We start from the raw sequence: 20,449 nt of genomic DNA, 5'->3' as shown, positions 1-20,449 counted from the left end.
ACTGGGAGCAGAGCATCAACCAGCTTGGCTGGGAGTCGGCACTGTCACCCAGCAGCTTCCCTTGTCTGCAAGTTGTTTTGATTCTTTTCTTAGACTTCTCCCTCTCTGTGTCTTTCTCTCTAAAACATTAATTTCCTCTAATTAGAGCCTCCTTAACAATTCTTTTTTCCCCCCTCTCCTCAGTTAATTTCCTCTAATTAGAACCTCCTTAATAATTCTTTTGCTAAATCAATTTCCTCAGTTAGAACCGCCCGCCACAATTTCTTTCCTCCCTTTCAAAAGCTGTCGGAGTAGCTAAGCAAATTATGCTTCTGAGTAACCTTTATCTCTTACTTGGTATTTTAAAAGAACTGTAACAGGTTAGACAGGCACAATTTCCCCTTTCAGAGCTCTGCTGGTCTGACCCTATTAGGTTATACTTAGCTGAGTGTTGTACTATTGTATACTTAATAAGATGCTCTAGCTGTTCATCTGGAACCCAGGTAAGGCTGCATTTGTGAATGAATTAAACATGACACTTCCTTATTCAGATCAGTGTCAAAATCCGTCTTTAAACCAGATCAAACTGCTCTCCAATAATACGTAAAACCTCCTGCACCCGTTAGCTGACCTGTGAGCCAGCCTTTCCTAACTTTTCCTTTGCAGCCATGCCGGCTTTCTTCTCCTGGCAAGCCTTTTAAGTTCTAATTTTTTTCTAAAACATGCTGTTTTTAAAAAAAGATCTTTTCTGTTTCTAATTTACACAGTAAGTAACTATTAACGGCCCACTGCTTTTCACAATCATGCTGTGGGCCACATCAGCAGCTGGTGTAAATGGGGAGGCAGCCAGTTGACACAATATGGACCTTGGCCCTGAGTTTCCTCTTCTTTATTATGCAGTTTCTCCCCAGCTGAAACTGTGCTACGCATTTCTCCATCTCTTTAAGATGGGACCATCTCACTACGCTTGTCCTTCTTAAAATCCACCAAGGACAACTCACTCCACTTCCTGACTTCATGAGGAAACAGGCCAAGTGATGATGGCAACTGGGAGGGGCCATCCAGTTAGAGTGAAAACTCTTGCTTTATGCAATTATGAAAAAAAAATAAAGAAGGGAACACATCTGAGCTGCAGGAATTCACAGCAGCTGGGTGTGTTCCCTTTCCTGTACCCCTTCCTCAGGTTGGCTCCGACGACCCAGCGCAGATCTGGTGGCATCAATGAGAGTCACTGCGTGGGACAGCACTGCCCCTCTGATTCACAGCCCGAAGAAAACCACCTCACAACAGGCTCAGGAGGCTTCTCCTGGCCTTTCTCACCAGGACTTCCTCCCTCTTTTGGCTGTGCAGAGCCTGCTCCGAGTCCTGGTCACACAGCAGGAATGTCACCGTGGGCCCTGAAGAGTCTGCTCCAGTAAGGCAGGTGGGCCCTTCCAGCTTGTGAAGTGCTTTTCATCAGCATCTGATGGCAATCAGCAGTGCCTCAGTGGGTGGGTGTCCTGGAGTGATCCGTGAGGAATGCTTCATAGAGACTCTGCGGGGAGCTGGGGGAGGCTTGCAGCAACTTCATCCTCGTCAGTGCCACCATCAGATGTCTGGGCAGGCCCAAAACGTTTTAGCCAAACCCAGCTACTGTGGGAAAGCTGCACTGCTGTCCTGTTCCACACTATTTCCTTCTGACCTTTCTGGGCTTCTAGCACCCCACAAAGTCCGTTCTGGTGGAAGTGGTGCAGAAGTCCTAAGATGTATTTTATTTCCTTTGCAGTCTTAATAATTATGCAGAAAACTCCATTTGCTGTCACTTCCCTTGAAATTTCAGAGTAGGATTGGATGGAACAATGAAACGCATTAAGGTTTTTGTTTTTGACAAAATCCCTAATGCCTGAGATGGGAATAGGATGTTTTTGGGTAATCTTACAAGGAGTACAGTGCTGGTGGTGTTGGAGAGAAGGTTGTCTGGGGAAGGGTAGATTCTCTAAAAAGATATGTTAGAAGGCTAAAAAAAAGCTGTTTGGTTCTTCTCAGAAGAGATGAGAGAGCAGGAAGAGGGAATCACCAGGTTGGGTTGTTCAGACTGACAGCTGACTACAACAGGAGAGACGCTGTTCTCTATCTGTGCTCCTTGAGAAGCCCCTCTTGCTGGTGCCCAGTTCGTCCCAGCTGAGGACAAAGAAGGGCTAGAGATAGAGATAAGCAATCCAGTAGACGATGTTGAAGAGCAGGAAGGCGGTGGGGAAGAAGACGCGGGAGTAGGAGTCCAGGCGGGATATGTGGATGCGGACCCTCCCCTCCCGCCACATTCCCGTCTGGCAGTCCTCGATGCAGCAAAAGAACCTCTCACATTCCTTTCCCTCCAGGCATGGGGAGCCGGGGTCATCATCCTCATCCTCCTCTATCTCCGGGGGCCAGTGCATGATGTGGTTGATGTTGATGGTGGTGAAGGTTGGCATCACCTGTGCCCCGGCAGGTGGCTGTGAGGGGGAGAGGGAGGAGGGTTAAAGGGGTGGAAAAAGCAACAAAACATGTTCTGGACACCAACCCCCACCCAACTGGCAGTAGATCAGATCATCATGGGTGCAGTTCAATGAAGAGGGATGACTGATCATCCCCAGTCTCTGCACCTGGTTGTGAATCACCACATTTGCCTACTGGGGGAACTGGCAGCTCCCTGCCTGACTCTGAGTGTTCTTCCTGGCACCCCAGGGCACAGCCCTACTCAGCAAAGGTCTGATTGCACCGATTCCCCCTCTGTGCCAATAATAGTCAGTGCAGAACACGACCTGTTCGATCTGTTCTGGCCAATTCCCTCATTTCCCTCAGCTCAGCTGTCTCTGAGGACACAGCACACAGCCCAGATGTGTCTGCTGGCTGCTGCCAGCTCCTGGAGAAAAGCTGAGGAAAGGCTGTGTGTGGCTCCTTTTAGCCCATCATGACCCTCATGGAAGAACTCTGGCCTGGGATATGAGGGTGGGGGTTTTGAGGGATATGGGGGATGTGCTGGGAAATGAGCCTGGCTCAGAAGAGATCTGTTTCTGTTTCAGTTCTGCCCCAGTTCAGAGGCCTCTTTCAGCTCATGGGTCAGAAGTACCTGCCATCAGCTCGGGCAGATCTCAGGATAGAGGATGAGGATGAGGATGAGGAGAATGATGACCACCATCCCCATAGTGGGTTCACTACCCCACACTCAGGAGGTCTTCTGGTGGAAGACCACAAAAAAAAGGTCGGTTTCTGCATCTCTGTGACCTAAGATACCTCTGTAATCCAGAGATCAAACTGACACAGGTGTCTTAAAGTGGCATTAACATTCAGCCACGTGAGTCATTCTAAGCTGTTCTGATAAGCTCTCCAGCAATTCTGAAGAGAGCACAGGGTGCCTGGCTCTGTCAGGGGTCTCCTTGTTTTAAGGGAGCCCCAGCTGCTTTTTCTGGTTGTGCCTCACCTCTCAGACCCAGTACAGACAGTGGTCTGAAGACTGGCTGAACTCAGTCTGGCTCAGGCGCTAAACCACAGCAGCAGTTTCCAACGCAGACTCAGGAAGGATATTTTTAAATAGCTTGGGGTTGTAAGGGCATCCAGCTCTGCTGGCCCCTCTGACCTACCAGCCTGGCTTTCCTGTGGCTGTGCTCCAGCGGTTTCTTGTTTCCCACCAGGTAGTTGAGCGTGGCGTACTCCATGAGAGCGGCGAAGACGAAGATGAAGCACACAGAGACGAAGAGGTCCATGGCTGTGATGTAGGAAACACGGGGGAGGTGCTTGCGGGAGATGGTGCTCAGGGTGGTCATGGTGAGCACAGTCGTGATACCTGAGAGAGAAAACAGCTGGCTTGAGTAGTGACAAGGAGCACTTCTGTCTCCTACACCCATCCACCCCTCAAAACAGCCCCATTTTCCGTCTGCTCTGGTTGTTTGGTCCTATTTTGGCTCTGCTCATCCACACTGTGGTCTTGAGGAGCCCTCTGCCAATGCTCTGTGAAAAGGAATGATGTTCAAAACTCAGGTATGGCACAGACCGTCAATGTGGACTGGTGAACGAGCGGGAAACTCAGACTCTGCCTGAGGCTGGGCTGGTCAGGCAGGGTTTCCCTCACCTCCTGTCCTCCATGTGCCTCAGCACAGCTTCTAGAAGGATCTGATCCACAATCTTCCCAGGCACTCAGGGGAGGCTGACAGTTCTGTGGTTCCTGGAGTCCTCCTGTCTAGCCTTTGAGAAAAGGGGTGCAATATTTCCCCTTTTCTGCCATGGCTTTTCAAGTATCATGGAGAATGGATTGGAAACCACATCAGCCATGCTCTGGGATGTATCTTGTCAGTTCCATAGATTATGGATTTTCAGGCTCTTCAGGTGGTCTCAAAGCTGATCTTCTCTTGCAGTGAGAGGGACTTTGCTGCTCCAGTCCCCACCTTGCAGTCCATCCACTGTGGAATGTGGGGAGAGAGACTGCCAGTGAAGGCTGAGGCAAAAAAGTACCTCAGCCTCCTTCTTGTCCATTTCTACCAGTTTGTCAGTGGTATTCAATCTGCTTTGACCTTCCCTTTCTGGCTGACAAACCTGGAGAAGCCCCTGTGAGTATCCTCTGCATCCCTAACCCCATCCCTACACAACTGGGCACTGTCCCTGTACTCCTCCCAGGATACCTGTCCCTGCTTCCACTGCCTGTGCATTTCCTTCTCGCCCTTTAGTCTGACCAGAAGCTCTTGATACATCCATGCTGGTCTCTTGCCTTCCTTTCCTGATTTCCTACACCTGGGGATTGAGAGCCCTTGTGCTCTTTGGAAAATGTCCTGAAAAATCTGCCAGAGCTGTTCTGCTCCCTGGTCACCAGGCTGCCCTGTAGTAGATACCTGCCACAAGGTTCCCTTTATTTCCTTGGTCCCATTCCTACCCATAAATTTTCAATCTGCTCCTGGCTATTCTTCAGAGACAGCTCTTCACAATCGATCCATTCCTTGATGCAGAGGGCAAGTATCACGTAGGAGGTGATAAGGAATTTCTTTTGACGTGAGTGGGGCCTGGAATTGGTTTTGCAGAAGCAGTAACGCTCACATTTCTGCCTCCAGAGATGAAGTGTCGGGAGCCAGCAAAGGATCAGCTACAGGAGTTGGTATTGTGATCTCCTCCGCTGATTTTCAGGATGTGGGAAAGAAGCAGGAAGTCCACCTGCTTCTCCTTCTCTAGCATCCACCTAAATCCACTTGCCACCCTTTCCTGAGGTCACCTCAGTGGCTCTGGGGGTGAGCAAGGCAAAAGACTTTCATGTTTTCCTGCCATACTTGCATTAGGAGATAGGATGTGACTTCCCATATTTTTGAAGTGCCAGTGGAACTGGTCCAGTGTACATCTCCCTAATGTAGGCTGGCAGCCTCAAAATGTGCTGGGGATCACTTTTATTAAGTACAGCAGGGGCTGTGGAGAGAATACAATATTCTTCATGGTCCCCTCCCATAGAGACTGGCCCCTCTCCTGGGGAAAATTGCCTTTGGTTTTTGAGACAGTCACTAGAACCATGCATATTTTCTTCTTGCTGTTCTTTCCTTTGCCAGCCACAGACTATGGCACACCCTCACCTTCATTGGAAATGACACCCTCCTCCTCCTCCTCTCTCCATGAGCACCAAACTAATTAATTTGAGAGGGAGGTGGGGAGACATGGCCATCATGGATGGGCTCTGAATAGCTGATGGCCCCTCCTCTCCTCTCCACAGAGACCTGCAAGCAGGGCTGGGAATGCTACCTCCAATTAAAGGCAAAGTCAGCGGGGCTGATAGGAAGGACAGAGCTGGGAATCACAGCTTGCTGCAAAATGCAGATGCAGCCAAAGCATATTAAAGACTCTGAAAGGTCTCCCCAGCACCTATCAGAGCAGCATTCAATCAACAGAAGTGTTTCTCCTGCCTCAAGGAGCAGTTTGCTGAGAAAAATCTAAACAACAGGCAGAGCTACTCTCTGGGTCCTGTGGGGTGACTGACAGAAGAAGGTTGTCCCTACAGAGCTTCCAGCTCCTGCCAGAGCCTGGGGCTCTGTGGGTGCAGCCAAGCAACTCTGCCCATTGACCCTACAACCTTCCTGTCAGCAGCCCTACACAGAAACTTTGAAAAGTTGTGAGGAAACGTGGAAAATGTGCAGTGCTTTGGGCAGCACTGCAATGCCACAGCTCAGCCCCACCCTCTCCCTTTTGGTGCATGAGAATATCCCATTGGCAGCTTGGAAAAGGCTGTGCTTGGGTTTCAGATGAAGCCATGAGAGTGAGGTGCTCTCCTGAGATAATCCAGCAGCCCAAACCAGCACAGCTGGAAGTTTGGTTGAGCTGTGGAGTGTTACACACAGGAAGCTGAAGGAGGGGAATATTCTCTGGTAAACTCAAAAATGCCAGAAAATGGCAAAGTGCTTCAGGAGATTTTGTAGTCCAACACTGCCAGTCTGCTTGCCTGGCATAGCTTGACAAGCATCAGACATGCATCATCCTGTCTCTTACCCAGAGATGTCCTGGCTGGCGTGGAGTCTCTCTTGATCCAGAAGGAAACCCAGGAAAGAACAACAGTCAGGATGCAGGGAATGTAGGTCTGAATGGCAAAGTAACCCATACGTCTGCTTAGGTCAAAAGACACTGTCATCACCATGTACTCCCCTAGGAAAAAACAACAGAGTCATTGGAATCATAACATGGGGCTTCCTAGAGCAGAAAAAGGAGCAAAGCTTTAGAATTTGGAGTTTCTGATGAGGTTTTCTCATTAAGTGCCTGTCTATCTGTTTTCGTAGCTGCCCAGATTGCTAACTTCATGTGGCTGGCTGAGTAGGTTTGGTGACTCGCTGGTTTTGTGGCTGGTTGGATTCTGTGGCTACCTGGCTGGCTCTGTAGCTGAGCTGCTTGATGCCTTTGTGACTAATTTCAGAGCTGACTTTGTGGTTCCCAACTGGCTGTTTGCCTGGCTGCCCATATGGCCAGCAGGCTGCATTCCTACTGGCCTGGCTAGGGACACTGAAAAGCACAGAGTCTGGAAAAGTTTCAGGGAAGGAACTGCAGGCAGCATTTATCTTCAGCTGATTGCTGTGAGGGTTTCTTTTCTATAGAAGCTCTTTGGCTGTAACAGGCTGCATGGCCTGGCTTGCTAACCAACTACCTGAGCTGTGACAAAGGAGGTGTCCTTCAATCGCTTCCACTGAGAGTCTGGTTCTGCCTCTGGGAAAGACATGTGCTGCTGTACATCCTAATTGCTCATTTGGCAACTTACAGTGGCAGTTCTTTCTTTTTTCATAGGCTCACAGTGAATATTGGAAGAAAGCCACCTGACAGCTCTGGGGTTAAGATGGAGCTTGCAAGCAATTACCAAAAAAAAGAGAATTACAAGCATCAGAGGGCTGCTGGTGCATTCAAGACACTTTCACTTCTTGTCCCAGTTTGTGCTGCCTTTCTACCCTGGCTGCCACTGTTGAGTGCAGCAGCTTCCTGCAGAGTGGGAGAAGCACTGCTCCTTGCAGTTTCAGAGGGCTTGAAAGTATGAGCTCACTCCACCTTCAGGAATCCAGAGGCTTTCCTCAGTTGTTTTGTGGGAAGGAAAGGGATGTGAGCTATTATGAGGAGGAGGAGGAGCTGAAGGGCTTCCATTATTTAGTTTCTTCACACATGCAGCCTTGTCCCTGTCTCTTAAAGCACAGCTCAAGCGTTCATCAGCCTGACACAAGATAACAGAAGGAAAGATCAAGACCTGTGAGTTGTGATTTCTCCACCCCCGTTCCAGTCGTAAGCAGCACACAGAGATTACACAGCGTGCACACACTGCAACAAGAGGGGATTCAAGTTCCCTCTCCTCTCCCTCCTGACCCTAGGGAGGATAGCTTCATTTACATCAGCACTGTCACCCCACAGTTCACAGATCTCAGTGGTTCTGGCCTCTCCTTGCTCCATCTTCTCCTCACCCTTCACCCCCATCACTTCTGCTCCCTCTAGCCAAGGTCCAATCCTTCATTTTTAGTTTTTTTTTTCTCTGACCATGCTGTTGTTCCATCCCCACTCCTTTGCCTCCCACTAAGCCTCCAGCACAGGTGCTCCTGTGGGCTGCCTGCCCTTGTCTCACCTGCCCCAGTCCTGAGGACTTCCGAGGTGTTCCTCAGCCCCGTGAAGTCGAACTGGTAGAGCCTCCAGGTGCGCTGGTCAGAGACCTCGATGGAGTAGCGTCTCCAGCGATAGACAATCTCCTCCCGAGGGTATCCATCTGGGAAAATCCATCCACAGGCATCAGTGGAAGAGCATGCCAGGTACCCCCACCTCGGGCACCACCCTGACTGCAGGAGCACTGGCACCTCACCAGGGCTGTTCTGCAAACATGAACCCTTCAGGCAGGTGTTTCTGGTGCCTTTAGATTCGATTCCCTGAGGCATCCCCACACGGAATGGCAGTAGGGACTGCATCTCCCCTTGTAGGCTTCAGATCCTGGGGATGGGGAAGGCACAGAAACAGAGCCTTTCTAAGGACTGCACTGCTGGGAATGAGATGTGGGCTGGTCTAAGAGGACTCTGCTGGCTTGAGGAAGAGCTTCTCAGAGGGTGGCAGAGAAATGTGCCCAGGGAGGCTGTGGAGTCTCTCTCCCACGATTCTGGATTCAAAACTCTGGATTCAGAACCCCACCTGGCTGCATTCCTGTGTGACCTGCTCTAGGTGACTCTGCCTGTCTGTGGGACTGTTCTGGATGATCTCCAAAGTCCCCTTCCAGCCCCGAGTGTTCTGCGGTTCTGTGACTCCACCAGCCTGAAATCTTGAAGGGTTTTAGCTCCCTGGGGCAGCTGGCACCTCATGACTGCAATCCCAGGCTTGAGTACACAGGAATACAAAACTGCCAGCATGGTTCTGGCTGCTTTGTGTGCTCCCTGTACCTCTTGCCCTCAGAGCTGATCTGTGGAAAAGAAGGGGCACACTCCCCATGGCCCTGCAGGCTGCAGCATAGCTTCTCCTGCCTCTGGCTTTCTTGATAAAAAAACAAGCCTGCAGTGAAGCAGGGACCCAGGAGTAAGGCCCTTGGAGGAGGATGGAGTAAGAGCTTGGCAGCTAACTAACAGCATGTTTCTAATTATCGAGCGTGTACGGCATGCACCATTAATTAGCAAAGAGTGAGGAGTGGTGGGACATGAAGGGATGAGATCTCCTCAGCATGCTGCCTCCTTCTGAAGCACCTCAGAGCTCGGAGCTGCATCTCTTCAGTGGCAGGGGAAGCAGGAGAACCCGAGCTCAGATGATTAAATCAGATTTCCCACCCACGCACAAGGACAGAGATCTCTTGGTGCAGAAAGGCTCCCTGAAAAATTACCAGAGGAGATGTGATAACATGGGAAGGCCTCTCTGCTGAAGAGTCTGGAGGAGTAGTGGCTGAGAGGGGAGGTCTGAGTAACCCTCCTTTGGAGCAGAACGTTTGCAGACCTCACTCAGAGGAGAAGGGGGAAGACACAAGGCAGGACAGGTGCTATTTGTTCACCAGAATATATCCGTGTTCTGTCTGGAGTGACCAGAAGGTCCGTGAAATAATCTCCTCCAACCACCCACCCCAGTTAAGGAGAAACTCCGAGATGTTGTGAATCTGTCCCTGATGAACTTTGCTAGCCCAGGAGTGGGAGGAAGCTTCAGGCCATGAAGTGTAATGGCTCAGGAAGGGTGCCATAGAAATTAGGTGAAAAAACATAGCTAAAAAGGAGGATGGTTTCCCCAGGAAAGTATTACTCCACTGAGGTTTCTCTGCTCACCTTCTAAAGCTATCTTAAAAATATGTATACTCACAACTGGAAAAAACCAAAGGGCAGGAGTGGGTGTCCATTGGGAAATTCTGCAGCTGGAGCAGACATTCAGCCTCGATTGTCAGCCTGAGACAGGGAGAGAGAGAAAGAGATTTTGAGCTGGTGGGGATGGTTTGATTCCAACACCTAAATGTGACAGAGGCATTCTCACTTCCCTGAGAACTAATTTGCTGAAGATCAGTCTGTTTGCAGGAACATTCCAAACCAAAAATATATGTTTGGATATTTTCAAGGTGAGGAAAAACATCTAAGTTTCACCTTCAAAAAGCCCTTCTGTTTAGTCAATTTTTCAGATTCGTTTATGGAAGTGAGAAGTTATGGGAACAAAGAGCCAAATGTTTATTAACAGAATAAAATAGCTGGACTGACCAAGACAACATTATAAAGGATTTTAATTTAGGGAACCACTTGACCATCTCTTTGTTCCCTCCCCTCAGCAGAGCCTGCTGGATGTACCTGAGGGTGTAGAGCACTTTTCCATCATTCCAGATGCGGAGGAGCTGATTAGGAGTGGTTATCCAGTGGGAATCAGCCCGTTTGGAGTTCCTAAAGAAGGTGTCAGGGATCCAGATGCGGCTCACCATGTTGGTGTTCAGCGTCAGCGCCTTCAAGGTGCTGTTGAAGCGCAGGCGCCGGTCGTACCACGTCTGAGCAAAGAAGATGTCAATGGTGTATTCCTGGGAAAGACAAGGAAGAGTGGGATGTTCTGAGAGGGATTCAGGCCAGGCAGAGCCTGCTCCTCTGGCCTGCAGGCAGTCACAGCCAGGAAATTTATTTTCTCAGTCTGGGAGCAGGTGTTGGTGACCACTGACACCTTTCCTGGCTCACCATTAGCTCATGGCCAGGACATCCATGGCACACTTAGGAAGAGCCAAAGACTCTGTGTTTACTGGTGGGCTGAGCCTGGAAAACCAGAACCATACAAAGGAGACCTTGGGCTTCCTCTTGGCAGCTCAACTCAATGCTCCTTTTAAGCACAGACATGAAAGGGCAGTGTGGATGTTGGCTGAATCCAGCCTTAAGTTCAGCTACACCTTTCTGTCACAGGTGGGAAAGCTGCTCACCAGCTTAGCAGAGAAGGCAAGCAGAAAGTTCTTTCTGTTATTTATTGAGGTACAGCCCAGCCCTGTTCCACGCACCTAATTTGTACACAGAGCAATAGTAGTGCTGTGCATAAATCCAGCGACAATCCACCCCCTGCTACAGGACTTACACTGCAAAGGGTTCAGAGGAAAACCCAGAGCACTCTGGGTCCTTGGGTGGACACCCCTTGCTGGAGAGTAGAAAAGAAAGCTGGGGCTGCATGGTCCCAGCTCTGGGTGCAACCAGTTAAAAATCCTGTCTTTTGCTGACAGAAAAGAGAATTTCCACCACAATAAGGGCCTTCAGTTTTGGTAAGACAGTGTGTCCTAGCTCATGGATAACTGGCAGTTCTGGGAGGCAGCTCCTGCCTGGATTGGACTGGCAGTAGCCCACACCATTAGCCCACCACTCTGCTGCTCGCTGCTGCAAGTCAGTTTGCTCCTTAAACTCTTTTCCAGCCTGCCTGAGAAGGTGCTAATTAATGCCACGCAGGAACAAGTCTGGCACTCAGCAGCTGTCTGAACCAGACCCCAGATCCAGTTCCACCAGTGTGTGCTGCAGTCAGTCACCTGCTCCTGATAGCTCCTGACGTGATCTTTGGTACCTTCCACTCCTCTTGAACCTGCATGACCCCCATTGCCTCCCTCTCTTTTGTGTGCAGAGACGAAGAAAGTCTGACTTTGCCATCCCTCCCTCTCATTCTCCTCCTCCCTCTATTGATTTATCTCGGTGGAATTTTTATGACTGCAGCACATCCTCCCCTCGCTGCTGATTCCGAGCCGGCTCCTCCAGCTGAAATAGCTGCAGCACTCCCTCGGACAGTGAGTCCTGCTGGGGATGGGCAGGGCAGAGCACGGGCCCCACTTCATCCTCCTCATCCTCACTCCCCTGGCAGCCAACAGCGAGGAGCGATGGGTCCCCAGCATGTCCCTTGCAGAGGAATGAGATGGTGAGGGCAGAGCTGCTGCTGCCAGGCAGCCCAGTCACTCTCCGGGATGATGCTGCACCCGTTGGACACGGGGATCAGCAAAGGTGACAGGCTCCTAATGGATGGCTGAGCGGGGAGAATGGGGACAGGTGCAGCACCTTCAGAGGGGTGGCTTTGCCTCTAGAGTTCATTCAGAACAGATGTGAGCAGACACAGAGCTAAGGACAGCAGCAGTCCTCACAGCTCCTCACTGCCCAGACCCAGGGGGTTGGGAGAGCCCATCCCAGCACCTGAATGTGCTGGATCACACCGGGTACTGCTCGCATATAGGGTGTGTGGTGATGGAGTCATGTAAAAATGTGAAATAAAAGTAGCATTGGCACAGTGTTGGGGCCAAAATAGCACAATATTTGACATATTCTCCCCCATCACTGCACACCCCGTTTGAGTTCAGATGAGTTTACATAGCTCCTCCTAAGTAATATCTCTGGTGTAGGAGAAAGCAACCAGAAATGCAGTGATAAATTCGTCTTAGAAGTCATTATCAGTGTTTAACTCCCAACTGGAGTCACTGATGACATCTCACTTCTGGGCTGGCTGCTCGGTTATGTCCTGCTGTAAAGTTCAGCACTCAAGTCTGGGATCATCAATGGTAACACTCTGGAAGACTGGAGGGTCAGCTATCCCAGGGGCTTAGCATTTGTTGTCAAGCTCAGCTTTTCAGGAGAGATCAGCATTAAAGAGCTCCTCTTGTGCCATTCATAGCCAGCCTTTGGAAAAGGTGTGGTCACAAGTCATTCAGCTCTTCTGAAAAATCGGAGCTGTTATTGTCACTGTCCTGTGGTTTGATCTAATTTCAGTGGCTATTATTAGCACAGCTATTCACGAGGCAGAACTTAGTAGCTGAGCTGGCTCCCTTGACTCCCTGTAGGGAGCCCATTGGGAAATTTTGGCATTTACAAATGTATTTTCTTTCAGAATTATCTGAGGCAAGATTTATACAAAAGTGCTCTGGCCTTTGGGAGGACTTTTACCCTTCCAACTTCCTCCCCCACGCTGCTGAGTGAGTGAGCAGCTGTGTGGCTGAGCTGCCCACTGGGGTTAAACCACTACAGCTCCTGAGGAATTCAGCAGCTGTTCCCATCAGGAATCCCCACTCTGATGCTGAGGAACTTTGCATGGCTGGGGTTCTGCACTGGTCAGCTGGGGGACGGTGCTCAGACCCTTCCCAGGGCATTACTGAGATCCCACTCAGCTGTAGGCATCTGCCAAGGTGATTAAAGCAGGAGGTGTTTTCCCATGGGTTTCCTACAGCCCTTTACAGCCCTTAGAGGGAGGGCAGGGACTTCTGGAGGGAGATCTCAATATGCAGCAGTCCAGGTTGTCTCGTGGAAATAACCTCTTACTCCTCCTGACCTTGGAAGAGTCCACTGATGGAAGCAGAGCAGCTGGAGTTTGGATGAGCTCAGCCTGTAAAGCTCAGGGCACTGTTTCACCATCTCCTGCAGCCCTGTAGTTTTTCTCCACCCCTGACACTCAGCCATCAGAAAGAGACTTCTCAATGCCTCGATTTCCCCCTGTGGAAAAGGGTTATTGTAAAATACGCCTCCACCATTACTGCACCATCTGCTGTGCAGCACATGGAGGTTGCTAACTTCTCTGTGAAAGCACAGGCATTTTTAGTGTTTTTAACAGAAGGAGCTAACGAAGTAAGGAGGAATTGCTTTAACAGTTTGGCCACACCATTTGGATCACACGTGGGGTAGCACACACACGTTGGCACACATGCAATATTACGTCAAATTTCAGTCATGAAATAATAAATCAAACTCCACGTAAGGCAAACCCTGAGGGCTGCCTACCCTAAATACTGCCACGTGAGTTTACCCCGTGCTCAGGGACGCCCTGCAGCGTTGCCTGTGCTGGCTGAGTGTGCTCATGTCCAACCCAGCCTTTCAGCACGTCCCTGCTGGCCCCTGGTCGCTGTCACCACCTGGCACTGCAGCACATCCCTGATCAGCCCTGGTTTTCCTCGTGTGGGCAGCACAGATGCTGGTGGAAACGCAGCTCCAAGAGAATGGCATAGCCTGAAAACATTTAATGGAAAGAGTGCTGCTCAGTAAAAGAACACTTGTGAGAAATAAAAGGATGGGGAGCTGGCAGGGGTGTTTCATATTGGAAGAAAAAAATAACAACAGAAAGATTTTATTGCGCTCTCAAACCCTTTCATTTTTCAAAAGCTATGAGTTTGCTGTGGAAAAAGTAATTTCTAAGAAAACCCTAAATATTTTCAATCCAAAAGAAAAGAAATCAGCTTGACCCCAGCACAGGAGCTGGCTTGTGTGCTACCCTAGGGCCTGCTCCTTGGGTTATTGCAGGATGGGGAATCAGCCCATATTTCCAGTCAAATTTGACTTTAGGAACTCTGCTCTGGACCAAGTTCCACCCTGGGTTCAGAGCAAATATAATTTAGGGCTATTGAGTTTCAGAACAACAGCTTAAACTCACAGGGTTTGCATGACAAGATTTGAAGTGAACAGTGTGTATTTTCAGGTTAATTTACACACCAAATAAATACAGCTGGGCTCTCCCAAAACATCCTTTTCTAATGGCTTTTATCAGGTTTGGGTGTTCAGTTCAGCTGGCCCCTCTCCAGGGTGCAATTAGTGGGATCCAGAGGGGATGGGACACTGTGGCTCCTCTGTTCCATCTATGAGCTTCGTTTTCTGTGTTAAGAGCTCAGTTTCTGTCAAATTCCAAAGAGTGGAGAAAAGCCATGAGATGAACATGTCTTAGATGGCCTCCTAAATTAGGATAAAATGCAGGATTTAAATGTGGTTTTTGCGACTTCACTTGTATTCAACAGCAACAAGAAAACCTGTGAACAGAGGGCTCAGAGACCTGGAAACACCTTCCTCAATTTTCCTCTGCTGGAGAGATGGTTTAGTCTCTTCCAACTCAGAATAGTCTGTGAAAAATCCTAAATAACAGTGGGGCTGAGAGATTAATATCCTAGACAGTCGCTTTCTAGCTTTCATTGTTCTGATATTTGTTTTTACTCATCGAGCTCCCTTCCCTCTTCACCTCCAAGGAAATCCCTCACTGCAGTCCAATAAAGCAGGCTGCTTTCCTGGGAAGCAGGGACAGCATTTCAGGTGCTCTGACGTGAATGTGATGTGTCCATGCTGCCAATCACGCAGCCAAGCAAAGCAAATATTACAGGCAAACTCTTAGGGATGCTGCAATTCAGGAAATTCCCAGAAGCTCTTTCTTGGAGGAGACCCAGGAATGGGGTGTTTTTCTTTGAAGGGCTGATAGGACAGTCTGTGCAGGTCAAGGGAAGCCAGGAATCCTCTCCTCCAGTCTCCCTCTTCTGCAAAACAGGGTCCCCCCTTCAGACACAGCTGTGCTCACCATGTTCCGTCCCACACAGCCCTGCCCAGGTGAGCATTTTCCTCTCCAGGATGCCCCACTCACCCTCCCAGCCTGCAAACATCTCAGACAAATCCAGAGTTGCACCACACATTTGTCTCCACATCCCAGGGAACACTTTCAACAATAATAAAAAGTCTGGGGATGGCTTCAAGACAAAGTAAATAACCTACATAAGATCACTGTATTTTAGGATAATCTTGACATCTGAATGCACCACTTCTTGTCCCCACAGCTGGTGGGCAGGAATGTGATTCTAGGTGTGACATGTGTGAGCACAGCCAGCAGAGGGGACAGGCAGCAGCAGCACGTGCTGTGCCCAACACCAAGCACTCCAGGGCCTGGCTGGGCAGCGTCAGGCTTCTCCCAGCTCTCCATCAGCAGCGTGGGACCTGTGGCCACCTCTGTGTTCCTGCTCTGGGTGAGATCTGTCTCTCCAACACAAAGACCAAAAGAATGTGATATAAGTCTAATTCCACTTCCAAAGTCCTCTTCCCTCCAAATCAGACCCCAGAGTGATTTCTGGACGTGATGCTGGAGTGACCAGGGGAGCTCTCAAGGACAGCAGGAGCAGAGCTGTGATGATCTGTGTTTTCAAGGTGACACACTGAACTTCCCATCTGCTTCACTTCTGCAGCAACACCGGCAGTGCTGTCCTTGCCTCAATGTCTTTTGCCTCTGTCCAGGGAATCTCAGTTGAAACAGAGTTCTTTTTATAATACAAACATGCTATTAAAAACCATCTCCCTGTCCTCTGCCCGTGCCAGGAGCTGTCAAACAAGTCATGCTATAAATGCTGCTGTGTCCATTGCAAACTCCCCCAGTCACAGCTTGCTCACCCCTGGAGCTGGCAGATGGGAACTGGACAGGGCTTTCAAAGCTGTGCTGCCTTCTCAGATCCTTGTCTGCCTGTTCCCCCTCACCTCTGCTCGTTCCTGCTGCCAGGGATGTGTGGGTGGGGACATCTAAAAGGCAGGTTTGACACCCCTGACAGCCAGCCACCCCAAATCCTTTCTTCAGAGATGTTCCCTTGTACCATCTCTTCCTGCCCTGCAGTGATGTTATCTCTGCCCATGCAGCCCTGGGTGCTCGTTCCTCTTTCCATGGGAACACGGGCTGGCACAGGGAGAGGCTTCTCCCCGTGAGCCCGAGGGGCACAAGACCCACACGTGTGTGTTTTAGCATCTGTTAACAGCCCTTCCCCAGAGGACCCAGGAAAGTCCTTGAGGCGAGACATGACATCAGCCAGACTCTGCAGAAGCACAAGTCTGTCTGCACTGTCCCTGATGAGGTTATTACTGAAAAGGCAGAGCCGTGGACACGGGATGCTCTATGCAGATGGGGCAGAATTGATTAAAGGGGAAGGTACTGAACACTTCACTGAAATATTATGCAAAGCACCTCAGGGAAGGACCCACCTCCTTTCAGCTTGATTTTTTTCCTCCACTCTCAGGACAGGACATGCTCTGGGTGCAAAACAATGTGGAAGCACCTTCTGATGCAAACAAAGATGCAGCCCAGTTTCCACAACCTCTGGAAAATACCTGGGCAGAGCAAAGCTGGGTTTGTCCAAAGTCTTGTCTTCATGTCACACCTCACTGCTAAATGCTTAACTGCTCCCTGCAATGTTTGGGATTAAAGGAACTTCATGCAGGAAGAAGAGAGCAGGTGGGGAAAGAGAGGAGGTGAGGATGGAAGCACATAGGATAATTGGAGGAGAATATCTTGCACTTCGGGCAGGTGCTCTTGTTCATTTTTCCTTCTGGCTCATGGGGTGTTTGAGGAGACGAAAGGAAATTTCCTTGGGAAGGGCTGGAGGACAAACCTTCTCACTGCATGAGATTAACTCCCCAGATCGCTCCCCCAGAACAGCTCGGTGATTCAGATGAGAAGCTGGAATTTCTTTAATTGCCCTTCCCATTCCCATGCCACCCACTGTGACTAAAAGGAACCACTGGGATGGGCAGGCCAATACTGCCCAGGAGTGGGGAGGGAGCAGCTGCTGCAGCACTGCTCTATGAGAACCACTCACCACCAACAAGCACCCCTTGGAGCTCTGCCAAACCACCTTTGCTGGCAGCACGTCGAGAGGGTGGAGGATCAGAACTGGCTCTGAGAAAGCACCCATGGTATGGAAATACCTGCACTGGCCAGGAGAAAAACCGCTTGTATAAATCCCTGTCTAATTCTCACCCTCGTGTGTAAAAAAAGGACATTCAAAACATCTGAGAAAGCTCTGGTTTCACAAAAGGGGAGCAGATTGTGCCCTCTGCAGAGATCCTCACTCATGACCCTGTTCTCTCCTGGCTCCAGATGAAGATGGGAACAGTGTACTCTGCTTCACCAACTCTTTCAAGGAAATCTGTTTCATGTTGTCTCTCATGCCCCCTCGCTGTGCTTACCACCTCTCTCTTCCTGCCCTGCCAGTTCCTTGATATTCCTTTTCTCTGCCTCATTTTGTTTTTCCTTTTGCAGTTCTTCTCAAGCCACCACACAATCACAGCCCAGCCCTAATGAGATTTCAAGGGAGCACCAGGCTGTGGAAAGCAACTGGGAGAAACGAATCAGGTTACAGAAAAAGAACAATTTCTCTCTGCCTGCCCTGTTGGGTCCTGGGAGGGCAAAGCAGCTGGAGTGCATCTGCAGAAGGGTTACCAGGCCAGCTGATTCTCCTCTCCAGGTAGATATCCACACTTCAGGCCACGTGGGGAGGTCATCTGGCAGTCAGGTCAGCACTCCTGGGCAAGCAGGACCTGCTGAGCTCTGCTCCTGAGGGCTGCTCACTTCCTACAGCACCTGGTGGGTGCAAACAACTCTCCTGAGAAATGAGGGATCGATATTCCCAGTCCTTTCTTTCCAGCTCCCAACAGTTTTGTACAGTCTCTGCCTACTGTAGGTGCCTCCTTTGAGACTCAACCACTTGACCTTCCCCAGTTCCCCTCAATGACTTTAGAACATCTTTGGGAAGTGGTGAAAAAGGTAAAGGCTCTGTTTTCTACACAGTGGTGTAAGAAATACTCTGACAGGTCTTGTATGTCCCAGAATCATACACAGAAAGAAACGAAACAATTTGGGATCTTTGTCTTAGTCCAAAGCTCCCAGGAGCTGGACAGCACATCTTTAACTGCTCCTTGCCAAATTGCAGCACTTGGACTTGGCTTTGGCTTTTTGTGAGAGCAGCAATACCAAGGTATTTTCATCCCTCCTCTTGCTGATCCAGAGAGAGGAACCAGGGTCCATTTTGCCTTCTCACCAGGTCCAGATTCACATGAGAAACTGCAATCCCTGGACATGCCAGATCATGGAAGGAAGTGGTTTATCTTGAATGTTACAGGTTTCTCTGCCTTCAGCTTTTCTTTTCAAGAACCAAATGAAGATCACTCAGTTATCATTTTAACTCCACCCCCTATGGCTGTAGGAACAACCAGCCTAACTCCCTGAAGTTTTCCCCACTCCTCTACCCTGCTGCTGTGCTTCCCCTCCTTGCCTTTCCAACACTACTAAGGTGGTTTTGGGTGTCTGTGGAGGAGAGTGACAGACTAAAGGCCACAGTCTGCTGTGGGAGGCATCACAGGTGGCAGATCTGGAGGGAGGGAGAACCTGATTGAGGGGAACTGTCGGAAACAAAGCTTCCAACATTTGGAGAATCCCCGCTCTGACCTCCCCTGTTCCCCAGCCACATGGAGACAAGGTGTTCCCCCACCCACGCTTCCAAATGTTTTGGTTCACACCTCCCACGGGCATCTGCCTGGGGGGAGCCTTTACCACCACCTGCAATTCCCCTGTTGAGCAAAGCTGATCAGATGGAGCCATTCCTGGCCAGCTGCAGGTCAGGGAACAAACACACAAATCCTCAGCATGAAGCTCTCTGGATGTGGAGACACACAGGGTTTATGCCAGGGTCCCCAGCTATCACTCCCCTTTATTCCCCCACCCCCAGTGCCCCAGGCAGCCAGCATGACCCCTCTGGGGCTTTGAGAAGCTGGGAGTTGGTGGGGCAGTCAGCAGCACTGGTGGGAAATGGCTGCAGCATCCCCCTGCCCGCTCACTGACCATATCCCAGCTCAGACACCGAGCTGGAGCCACGGAGACACCAAGGCAGGCTGTGGAGACATGGGGGGATGTGAGGAGAAGCAAAGCCCCAGGAAGGCTCACGATGGCTTCTCACTTCTAATTTGTACCAAGGGCAATTAAACCCTTCCTGTGCATGGAGATGGGATGCAATAATGGGAATATTCCGCCCCTAGCACTGAGGCATGAAGAGGTCCTTGAAGCATATTGATTGTGGTCACCCACAACCACTGAATTCTGAGAAATGGTCTCCATTTTGTGACACATTTATAGCAGGCAGATTTCACAACAGCCTTTTAAGGGAAATGGTAGGATGGTTTCATCTGGGAATGCAGGAAATAAATAGAACTGATTTCTACTGGAAAAAAAAAAAAAGAAGTTTTGCTCAAAATAAATTAAAATTGTCAAACCCTAAAATGAATTACCTCAACCTTATAATTTCATTCAAAAACTTATTTTTCTTCAGTAAGCGAACAAAATCTTTCGTTTTGCCCTTATCTAGTTGATGCACTTCACTTTGACGTTTATTTCCAAATACTCATTTTCTTGCTTTACTTACGCAGGACAGGATTTATCACCATATGAAGAGCAAATCAAAACAATCTGATGAAACTAAATGTAAATGTTTTGATTGTCCCTGAACCCATTTCTCCTTGGAAATGCTGAAGAATTCTGGATATTTGTCCCAAGTGGGAGGGGAGAATGTGCCTATCCTTCCTATGATGCTGCTGTTTGCCTTAGACCAGAAACCTTGGCCTCAAACCCTGCCCTCTGATCACCTCTTTGACTCTATTTTCACACACCTGAAATATCCCATCCTCTCCTGCAGAGACATCTAAAGCCTTCAGTTCAGATAAATCAACTCTGTCTTAAAAATAATTCAGCCCAGCGAGTGACAGCTATTGGTAGAGCACAGAGTCTATATATCTTTCAAATTTGACACAGCAGCGCTCTCCCTTTGACTTGGAAGAATCAATTTAATGAGGGTCAGAGCACAGATCAGTGCCTGGATGGCACAGAGGCCTCCTGCCCTGTCCTTGAGCACCGCCTGGGGATCCTCAGGGTGCCTGTGGCTGGAACCAGCCCTGCTCTGCAGCCCCACCAATGCAGCGGGCAAAGCTGCATTCCCACCGTGCAGCACTGCAGCCTCTGGGCCACAGCAAAACCTGCTTCAGTG

The 20,449-nt window shown here is 49.6% G+C and overlaps 1 protein-coding gene across 1 annotated transcript in view; it reads right to left on the bottom strand.

Annotated features, from left to right (window-relative positions):
• Nucleotides 1-1,156: 1,156 nt before the first annotated feature.
• LOC131583535 (gamma-aminobutyric acid receptor subunit gamma-4) overlaps nt 1,157-20,449 on the bottom strand; it is a 32,906-nt gene continuing 13,613 nt past the window's right edge. Inside the window, exons 4-9 of the mRNA XM_058847748.1 lie at nt 10,215-10,435; nt 9,742-9,824; nt 8,051-8,188; nt 6,451-6,603; nt 3,579-3,781; nt 1,157-2,450 (exon numbers count right to left, since the gene is read on the bottom strand). Of these exons, the coding sequence (XP_058703731.1) occupies nt 2,157-2,450; nt 3,579-3,781; nt 6,451-6,603; nt 8,051-8,188; nt 9,742-9,824; nt 10,215-10,435 (1,092 nt within the window). The 3' untranslated portion in view covers nt 1,157-2,156. The remainder of the gene's footprint in view (nt 2,451-3,578; nt 3,782-6,450; nt 6,604-8,050; nt 8,189-9,741; nt 9,825-10,214; nt 10,436-20,449) is intronic.

The sequence above is a fragment of the Poecile atricapillus genome, chromosome 12 (assembly GCF_030490865.1).
Source record: "Poecile atricapillus isolate bPoeAtr1 chromosome 12, bPoeAtr1.hap1, whole genome shotgun sequence".
Lineage (NCBI taxonomy): Eukaryota > Metazoa > Chordata > Aves > Passeriformes > Paridae > Poecile > Poecile atricapillus.
This window is presented reverse-complemented; position numbering and strand designations above follow the sequence as displayed.